We start from the raw sequence: 11,039 nt of genomic DNA, 5'->3' as shown, positions 1-11,039 counted from the left end.
GGGAAAAATTTTGTTAAAATATGTCTATATTTTAACTTCCATGTTTTATAATTTTAACCTTCGTGTTTATTCAGTTCACTTTTGTAACCCTCATGTGGATGAAGGCGTGTGCCAACTTAAGCATTTGTTTATAACATCAAATTTACATAACCATGCATGCATGTTCTGTTGCATCCGACAAAACTTCATTAATATTTTCTCTAACATTTTCATAACTTGGAACTATGCCAGGTACTCTGTTGACTATGGCATGTTCAGATTCTGCATAGCTCACACAGAGCTTGATTGGAGAAAAGGAACAGAGCAGTATAACTTCATTGAAAAGTGCCTAGCATCTGTTGACAGACAAAAACAGCCATGGCTGATATTCCTTGCTCATAGGGTACTTGGTTATTCTTCTGGAGATTTCTATGTTGCAGAAGGCTCGTTTGAAGAACCAATGGGAAGGGAGGACCTTCAAAGTCTCTGGCAAAAGTATAAGGTTGACATAGCCATGTATGGACATGTCCATAACTATGAAAGAACATGCCCAATCTATCAGGTATTTCTCTAGTTTTAGAAATGCAAAGATTTTACTTTGTTCCTACAAGCTATATAAGACATGACCTTTGTACAATTCTTCTAGTCCTTCTCTTGTTGGTCGCTTTTCTGATAGTTAACTTGCTCATCAAAAGCATATTGTGGATTTTAAATTAAATAGTTTAATTAGAATGAATCAGCAATTTATTATGTAAAACTGTAGACAACAGACGATTTAGTCCCTAGAATTTATGGAATTTCAAAATGGTTCTTGAAATTGAACATTCTCGATCACATTAGTTCTTTTGGGTTGGTCAGTTCAGTCCGTGAAATTGTTCCAATGGGGCTAATGTGATCAAGGATTTTAAATTTTAGAAATTATTTGAAGTTTTGTACAATATCAGAGAGTAAATTACCAAATTAATGATTCCCTCATCTTCACTTTATTGTTTGTTGTTCTCATATGACATATAATTTAACTGTCATTATTTCTTCCTCGTTCAGAATATATGCACCGATAAAGAGAAGCACGATTACAAGGGCTCCTTGAATGGAACAATACATGTAGTGGTTGGGGGAGGAGGAGCAGCCCTAGCTGACTTTGCCCCCATAAACACCACATGGAGTATCTTTAAAGACCATGACTTTGGATTTGTGAAACTCACAGCATTTAACCATTCAAACTTGTTGTTAGAGTACAAGAAGAGTAGTGATGGAAAAGTTTATGACTCTTTTAAGATATCAAGGGATTACAGAGACATCTTGGCTTGCACTGCTGATAGTTGCTCAAGTACATCATTAGCATTTTGATCTTAAAGCAAAAACATTTGTTGATTTGGATTCCCTTTTTTCTTTTCTTCAAATTTTATTTGGTTGAATAAAATGCTTCCTGTGATCACACTATTACATGAACTGTAAACATTTGAAACTTTGTGAAGATGAAAGTGTAAAAATGAGAAAAGTGAATAGTATTTTGAATGGTATAAACTATAACTCAATGATCACTTGTCCAACAAGACCATACCTCCTCCAGGCTCCAACCACTATAAGCGCATTTGGCTTTGTGTCGACTATACTATACTCGCGTCCCGATGCAAAAAATCATCGCGATTTTAAGAAGCTATAAATCTAAGTTTCCATTTGCCATACAGTGCGATTGTGGAAACATAGGCTATATCGAATCATCGTTACACTGATAAAAAAAAGTTATTGGTGTGTCTCAATTCCAATATAGAGTTTCTTTGCGCATTCCACTAGATATGACAATATGTAGAGTCGGCATTAGATAGCATATTTCTACTTTATTCTGATTTTTTTTAAAAATTAGAGTGAATATCTATTTTGATATCTACAAAAAAAATCAAACCTACTTTGGTGGTACCATAATATTTTGGATGTGTTTATGCCAAAATGTTTGTCAGGGTTATGTTTTTTGGATTTGCTAGTACTAATGAATGAAAACGATGATGCTTCTTTGAATTTATTTGAAAAAAAAAAAAAAAAAGACTACAATATTTCAAGTGTTACACATTAAAAAAAAACTATATTGTTTTAAACAAATAAAAATAATTTTATTAAAACCATCCAATATTAAGTCCCCCACAAACCATGAAAATGTCACTTTAATCCCTCAATAAAACTCATTTTAACCCTTTAATTATAATTTTGATTCTTTAAGAAGAAAATGGAAAGGAAAGAAGAGCAAGATAATGTAATTATCTAATTTAAATCTTTTTGCCACATAAACTTGTGATAGTTCAAAAATAACAAAAAAAATTAGTTGGATAAAATGTTGACAAAAAGATTAAGATATCTCGGTATATTTTTGTAACAGATAAAAAAAAAAAAATTAACTAAGGAATTAGTCAAAGCTCCATATTTTTTTAACTAGTATATATTTTATTTGATTCTTAAAATGAGTGGAATAGAATGGAATAGAACTAAATGGAATAAAACATCCGTCCTATTATTTGAATATTTTTGGATAGAATAAATAATAAAAAATAATTTCATCTCATACATTTCACATCAAAGGATAACAAAAGTAAAGTGTATTAATGGAAGTGAATGGAATGCATCCTAACATGTTCAACTCCATTTCATCATCTTTTAATCGATTCAAACTTAATTTATTATATTTTATTTTATCTCGTACTATCAATCTAAATATAGTCTTAACTTTAAATTTTTGCAAATTTATGACACTAAATCTCACCATACATGATACTAATTTCAAAATAATCTTAAAAAATGTCAGTGATATGACAAAATACAAATTTTAACAATATTTTAAAGCTTTAATATATTTTCAAAGACAGGTTAATTTTATTTACAATATTTTATACAACCATTATTTGAACACACCAAAATCTACTAATGAGGTGAGAGAAAACGTTTTAATAATATAAAAAGCAAATTTCTCAATTTTATAGGTAAGAAAGAATCGTTTATTTATACCTAATTCAACGAGTTTAACTAAAGAGGTTTGGAGCAAATAGCGAGTAAGGTTGGTTTCCGAAGTCAAGGCAATATGCAGGTACTTCCTAATTTCTTCAAAGCGATCTCTTCATATTTTGAATTTAATTATATAAAGTTCCAGATTGAATGTTTAGAATAATTTATGGTGCAGGCGAGTGATAGGTTTAACATCAATTCCCAACTCGAGCATCTCCAAGCTAAATATGTCGGAACTGGTCATGCTGATATGAACAGATTTGAATGGGCAGTTAACATTCAGCGTGATAGCTATGCATCTTATATTGGCCATTATCCTTTACTCTCCTACTTTTCTATTGCTGAAAATGAATCTATTGGAAGACAACGCTACACTTTTATGCAGGTAATTATCTATTCAAAACTCAACTTATTATTCACTTTCCTTACTTTTTGAAACTTATAGGGTTTTCAATTGCGGTTGTGATTCTTCATATTGTGGAGAATTGTAGTCAAATGTCTTTTTATGCGATCTCAATCTCGTGTTGAAAACCCTGATGTTGCTGTTTAGGTCGCAGTTGCACACCTTTATTGAGTATAGGGTTTTGAGTAGCGGTTGCAATTCTTGATATTGTGGAAAATTGTAATCAAATAAACAAACAATTACTTGTTAATTGGAATTGTTTATCGATGAAGTTTTTTTTAATTGATGTTGTTCTTGTTCTGTTATTTGAGTGTGATCTTCGTCGTCTTATTGTAATACTTTTATTTTATTTTTTTAATTTTTAGTAAACCGTAGAGTTTGTCCCCATGTTACACGCTTCATTTGTGCATATTTCTTCATTATTTGGTGATAGATTTGCACTCAAATACACATGAACTTGTAGAATTTGTTGAGTAGCAGCAGTTTGTTCCTTCCCCTTTCTTTTATGCAAATATTGTTGTGCTTGTAAAAGGGGTGGCTTCTAGGGTACACCACTTTGTAATGTGGTTTACCACTACACTATCAAATTGAGATCACTCACTGACTTTCTGTTTGACATCTATAGTTTAGGTTAAATTGACGAATTAGAAGATAACTATTGAAGTCCTCAAAATCATGTATTTAACATTGAAAGACTGTTTTGGAACATTTGAGGTTTTCCAACAGTCTGAGTAGCCCTTTCTGTAGTAGAACCCTGATGCAAAGAGGTCAGAATTGGTGTAGGGGACTTTGTAAGATTGAAATAAGGAACAACTAGGTGAAGGTATTGGACATATGAGGTGTAATTGTAAGAAGGTGATCACTGCATTGTATATGCACAATCGCATAAACACTGTGTGAAAATGGAAAATGCATCGAAAGATTCACCTTTCCACCCCATTGTTGAGGGGAAAAGTGACCACTGCATAGTCATTATGATTGGAGGGAAGGAGGCATGAGTACACTGTACACCTAAAGCCAACCTGAAAAGGCTATGTAGTTGAAATGATAGTGTAGTGAAAAAGACACGTAGAAGAAGGCATTAGTACATCTCTGTTGTATCTTCTAAATATTTCACTCCGAGGAGATCGAATAATGATGCTGTGTGGCTAGATGGTTAGTATTTTCTCATGAATCTTAACAAGATTTTTGGCACATTTTGAAGGAAGAAGTTAAGTTCATACCAAAACATTGATGCTGGAAGATAACTGTAAATAAGTAGGATCTTTTGTGACTGAAGAATTTTCCTTACTGATGAAAGTAACTTGGTTAGGTTAAGAATTTTCCTTACACGTTTATGTTGCTTTGCTATGTTAAATTGAGTTTTATACATACTTCTTTCTAATAAAATACTAGATTTCTATCAGCGCGGTAATGTTTGAGAGTTTAAAATGGGAGCTGAGGGGCATGGAATAATAACCTCAGACAACTCTCAGACTCCTATTTGCCACCTAAGTTTGGGGATTGTTTTTGAAGGTTATTTGTTGATTTTTCATTTATTTCCTCTGTTTGGGTGAAAATGGCTTAAATAATAACAATAATTATTGAATAAACCCCAACTCAGTCCTGCAATTATAGGGGGGGTTGCTATGTTAGTCTTCCAAAGATTTTTATCACTAGCTTAGTTCCTTAAGGATTAAAGTGTTACCATATTTGTTCTCTTAAGATTTTTCATCAAATAAGTAGTTCCTGTTAGAACTGAAATGGACTAGCAATCCTATCAATTCCTCAACATTATAAAAATCTGTATGGACTAAAGTGGCGACATCTCAATTTTTTGAGGAATTAATTTGGTGACAAAAATATTTTGATGACTAATGTAGTAGTGACATACATGATTGATTGAAATATTAAAACATTCTTGATACTTTATGATATCACCAAGCACTTTATATTTGTCTATTTATTTGAATGATGCCTGCTTAATGGGTAGTATCCTTGCTAAATGATTATGTAGTTGTTACTATTCTTTATTCAACAAATTCTACCTTTTGCGCAGAAAATGCTCCTGCCTTGTGGTCTGCCTCCCGAAAGAGAAGAAGATTAGAATTACTGTTGGGATTACAAAAGGATTCGACTGTTTGTTGTACCGTTTAATCTGATTGAAGAAACATACGTGTTTGTTTAGTGATTGTTCTATCATTTATCTTAAGTTTGTAGTTGCTTAAACTTTGGTTGTTATTAATATATGTGGATGTGAAAACTAGATTACGAGACAATATTTTATTTTACGTGAATTATTTTTTATTGGAGATTAGTATAAATATTTAATTAGGGCAAACACATTTACTTTAGTTTAGGCCTAGAAAATTTTAGAGACAATATCCTCCTGATAGCATATAAATTAATAACTATATATTTTCTAAATGATGGAATTGATGAAACATCATCAAATTATTTTGCACGTCTGTAAAAATTATAAGATGATTACCAAAACTTTCCCTCAATGCCTAGCTTGAATCTTAGGCTCTCATAATTATTCTTTAAAAGAGTTTTAGCTTAATTATTTTTGGTTTGAATGCCCCAACGAATGTACTCAAGATTGATAATAATAATAATAATAATAATAATAATAATAATAATAATAATAATAATAATCATAATAATCTATAAATTAGAATATTTTAAAATTTGTAATTTTTAATTATTTTTAGTCATTTGATTTAAGATGTTACATATTCAGGGAGATAGTTCAATCTCCAATGCAATGCAAGAAAGATTGATTTTTCATTCATAAGGTACATGTACTAGACTGCAAGATAGGTCCATGATATAAAACATTATATGTTCGAGTTGAATTGTGACAATCCAACCAAACAAAAAACTTAATTATCTCAAAAAAATTTAGGTGTCAAATTCAATGCAAAGAATTTTCAGGAGTCTTAGGACATTAGGCTTAGACGATTTATACGTATTATAGAAATAAATTTTAAATAAAAAATTTATTTTTGTATTAAAATATATATATATATATATATATATATATATTGTATAATTAAATTGAATTGAATTATTAAATAAATGATCATTTATAATTAAATAATGACTTGTATAATTGATAATCTCTAAAAAAATTATAATTTAACAATAATTTCGTGTAATAATAGTATCAATAATTATATATATTTATATGATTAATTATGAAAAAAATCAATTATGAACCATAAAACACAAAATATTTTCAAAGATTTGATTGTGTATTAAAAAACCCACACTCCTAACGTATGTGTATTATGTATGTGATAATGATAAACTAAAAGACCATATTTTATTTGATTAAAAAAAATTATAAAAAATTAAATGCAACTGAAAAAGACTTGGTCATTACAGCAAAAAAATAAAAAATTGGTTTTAAGGTTTTTATTTTAACCTTATAAAAGACAGCCAACTCACTCGCAAATATCTATTCTATATATTTAAAACACACTTCCAATGTCACCTCATCATATTTCATATCCACGTATACAAATATTTTCCACATGAGTCAAAATGTTGAGAGTATGTTCTCCTCCTTCAACAACTTCTTTAATTTCTTCAATCCCTATGTCTGCTTCTCCTCTTTCTTCCACAATTTCTTTAATACGTCCAAAATCTATTTGATAATATTATTTTATAATAAATTTATAAATTATAAAATTATTTTACAATTATTTATAATTTATAAATTATTTTACAATTTGATAATAATTTATAATTTACATTATTATCAAATTATTTTATAAGTATTTGATAATATTATTTTATAATAAATTTATAAATTATAAAATTATTTTACAATTATTTATAATTTATAAATTATTTTACAATTTAATAATAATTTATAATTTATTATCAAATCATTTTTATAAGTTATTTTATAATAAATTTATAAATTATTTTATAATATTATTAGTCATTTACCAATAGTAATAATTTATATTATTAGTCATTAAATTCAATGAAAAAAATCACCTAATCACTCATAAATATAGTCATAAATGTTCTTTATCAAATCCTAACAAATTTATCTAATCCTAACAATTATATTATTCCACTTATGGTGAGTAATGATTTTATACCTAAAAAATTCAATTAGTAATTAATGTCAATCCATTTATAATTACTTTCAATTTATGTCAATCCATTTTTTTTGTAACATTTTATAAAATAAAAATATATATTCTATTTGACAGAAAATACAAAAATGTATTAAAAATAATCATAAAATACGAATATATGAAAAATTATTAAAAAATTTACTTCCAATTATAATATATATGAATATATTAAAAAGTATAATGAACAAAAGTTTACTATATATGTATTCTGAAAAAATATGTTAACACTAAACTTTCATCAATTAAATTATATATTTATAATTGATTGCTATTTTTTATTTTAATTTTCCTTATTATAATGATAATTTGAATGTTAAAAAATAAATGAAAAATTAAGTATTGCATAAAATTAAATTATTTTTTAATAGAATTTATTTTTGGTACATATCAACATAACTATAATTCAATTGCACAAACAATTACTTAAAACTTTTAAATACCTAAAATTAATTTAAAATATATGTAAATCTTTAATAAAATAAATTTCAAACTCTTGATGAAGTATATTCAATAATTTTTTTTACAACAACTTCTCATGCTCGCAATTAAAACATCATACTAATAAAACAAATAAATTTAGACTACGCTACAATATAATTTAACATTAACATTTTTTTTAAATAAAAATATTAAATAGTCAATCATATTTTTAAATTTTTACATCTTATTTTTTAGTTTGTATTTTACATTTTATTTCATCAAATAAATACAAGTACCATTATGTTGAAAAATAAATTGACAATCAAAGTACAATGAGTCAAACAATTATCTTATATAATAAGTCATCATACGAATTTTACAAAATATTTTAAAAATTAAATTAGATGATTGTGATAAACATGATTTTCACTTATTTTAATTTTTCTATTCATATTCAATTATTACAAATCAGTAATATTATAAGATAACTATATTTATAATACATAAAATATTACTTATAAAACTTATAAAATTAATTAATTAATATACACGCAACGCGCGGCTAGAGCCGTCAAAAAAGCCCCCAAGTATAAAGCCCCTCAATTTTTTTTATTAAACTTTTATTATTAGGCCCCTATCAAAATAATTTTTTTAAAATTTCGGCCCATTAGGCCCCTCCCTTGGGGTCTAAGGGAGGGGCTAGAGACCCTCAGTTAATTTTGAGATTTTTTTCTTGAAAAAAAATTTATCCAAAAGAAAGTTAAAATTTTTTAGCGAAAAAAAATGAGAAACTTTTTATCGAAAAAAATTGGAAATTTTTATAAAAAGAAAATCGGAAATTTTTTATAAAAAAAAAAAAAATCGAACAGTTTTTATTAGAAAAAAAATCGGACATTTTTTATCGAAAAAAAATCAGAATTTTTATAGAAAAAAATCAAAAAAAAATTGTAGTAAAAAATCGAAAAAGTTTATAGAAAAAAAATCAAAAATTTTTTATCGGTGAAAAAATTGAAAAACTTTATTTTTCAAAAAAGAAAATCGATTTTTTTTTAAAAAGGGGGCCTATGTGCCTACTAAGCCCACTAAATTATTAATTTTTTTGGCCCCTCCAAAATATGGGTTGGGGCCAATAATTAGGGGCTTGTCAAATTGACAGCTATACGCGCGGCCTATATAATCTAGTATTATATATGATAGTGGTGATAAACCAATTTAATTCATAATTGTAATTCCATTCTGTTGTTTGTTCTATATACACAACAAAATGAGTTTTTTTTATCAACCTTGGAATTGTAGAGTACTAAACAACGCAAGCCACTTATAATATCTCACTGATTCTCAAAATAATCATTCTCAAGCACTGGCGGATCTTAACAAAAAATATCGGGAGAGCCGGAAAACAATAAGTATTAACTAAACTATTACAATTGAAATTCATAAAAGTGATATAGTTTTTTTTTAGAGTTTGACGAAATTCGTACATACATAGTAGACAAATTGAAAAGGTTATAATTTTAATTATCACATGTTTTACAATTTTTACCAGTCATATAATTCTCATGCGTCATACCATTCGCACAAGTTTTTAGAACATTACACAATTTATTCAAATAAAATATATCCACTTTATGATTTTTTTAATCTATATATAGTATTTGTTGAATTAATTTATTATATACTATCTTTGTTGCATAATTTATAATATGATTAACGACTTAGATTATTATTTAAGAACAATTGAATAATCTTTTACATTAAGATAAAGATAAGAAAATTATTGTTTTTTATTATATTCTTATAGAAAAATTATTTAAATAAAAATGTGAAAAATATAATAAAAAATAAAGTGAAATAGGTGATGTCAGTTTCTCAAAAATGTTTAAAGATATTTTAACAATATATTAACCGTGTTAATCTATAGTTATTATTCCATACATAAGTTTGATTTTATAATATCACACAAAGTATTACTATTATTCTCTGTTTATTCTACATGTGTTTAATATTTAATAATTAAGAATTCTTCCACCGAAACCTAAGCAAAAGGTCAGTTTGTTCAAAATGCTTATAATCATCGATTTGTTACGATATTATTTCTTTTTTCTCTAATTTGAAGGTTATTTAAGAATTTATTCTAGAATCTAAAATTGGGATTAAGTTTCAAAACCTTTTTTTTATGCTATGTTTCTTGGCCATTGCTTGAATTTTAGATAATGATGATTCTTTTTACTTTAAAATTTATTTTATTGATGAAGTATAAGAACAATATATACATGATTTTATTTCATTTTTATATTTTATGTAATTGTTTCAATTTGACGATTGTTTAGAATAAATGAAAAAGTGATGGAAAAAATGGATAAACAATATAATGAGAAAAATTCCCTTTTTTTTGGTACAAGAAGAATTCTCAATTCTGTTAGAATCAATATAATGCTATTAATTATAATTGAAGAACCATCAGCATTTATTTATTTTTCTGTATTAATTAGTTTATCTTTTATTCTCAACAATTATCAAAAGATTCTCATTATATTTGTTGAAATTTAAAAATTAAATATCTTGATTTTTTTTTAAGGAAAGAAAATTTTGTTAACAAATCATTATTATTTTAAAACCAAATGAAATGCAAATAGTGTTATTTGGAGCAAATTAAATTTACTAAAGATCTATTTTTTCGGGATGTACAAGAACATACTCCCATCTACATAATCTATTAGAGGATGTACAAGAACATACCTGAATAAAAAGAAGTCACAGCATGTAAATCAATAAAATTGCAAAATCCGATAATTCAAGGGCAAGTAATTATTATATATAATCAGCTTGTTAGTTACAAATTGCTTACAGATTTCGTTTATTAATAGAATAAACTACTCACATACATAAATTAAAAATTGACAACATCAACAGAATAAAAATAGTATCTATATTGCAATTTTCTACATCCTAAACACAATACATCCAATTCAATTTTAAATTACTCACTCCTTTAGTCTTTATGTTTTCCCTTCACCTTTTTCCGTTGGAAGTATCTTGAATATGCTTCTTGCTGAAAATGAGATCATAAAAAAGTAAAAAGTTTGCTTAAACGGTGTCCAAATGTA

General features: G+C 26.8%; 2 protein-coding genes across 2 annotated transcripts in view; both read left to right on the top strand.

Annotated features, from left to right (window-relative positions):
- LOC101505390 (probable inactive purple acid phosphatase 1) overlaps positions 1-1,517 on the top strand; it is a 7,385-nt gene extending 5,868 nt beyond the window's left edge. Inside the window, exons 12-13 of the mRNA XM_073364036.1 lie at positions 231-541; positions 1,024-1,517. Of these exons, the coding sequence (XP_073220137.1) occupies positions 231-541; positions 1,024-1,329 (617 nt within the window). The 3' untranslated portion in view covers positions 1,330-1,517. The remainder of the gene's footprint in view (positions 1-230; positions 542-1,023) is intronic.
- Positions 1,518-2,914: 1,397 nt separating this feature from the next.
- On the top strand, positions 2,915-5,667 carry LOC101504649 (uncharacterized protein At4g14342). The gene is made up of 3 exons (XM_004509817.4): positions 2,915-3,055; positions 3,149-3,358; positions 5,415-5,667. Exons 1-3 carry the CDS (start codon positions 3,050-3,052, stop codon positions 5,460-5,462), a joined length of 264 nt encoding a protein of 87 aa, XP_004509874.1. The 5' UTR covers positions 2,915-3,049; the 3' UTR covers positions 5,463-5,667.
- The last annotated feature ends 5,372 nt before the right edge of the window (positions 5,668-11,039 follow it).

This window comes from Cicer arietinum, chromosome 7 (genome assembly GCF_000331145.2).
Source record: "Cicer arietinum cultivar CDC Frontier isolate Library 1 chromosome 7, Cicar.CDCFrontier_v2.0, whole genome shotgun sequence".
NCBI classification, from domain to species: Eukaryota; Viridiplantae; Streptophyta; class Magnoliopsida; order Fabales; family Fabaceae; genus Cicer; species Cicer arietinum.
Note: the sequence above shows the minus strand (reverse complement) of the source record. Positions and strands in the feature narration are given on the sequence as shown.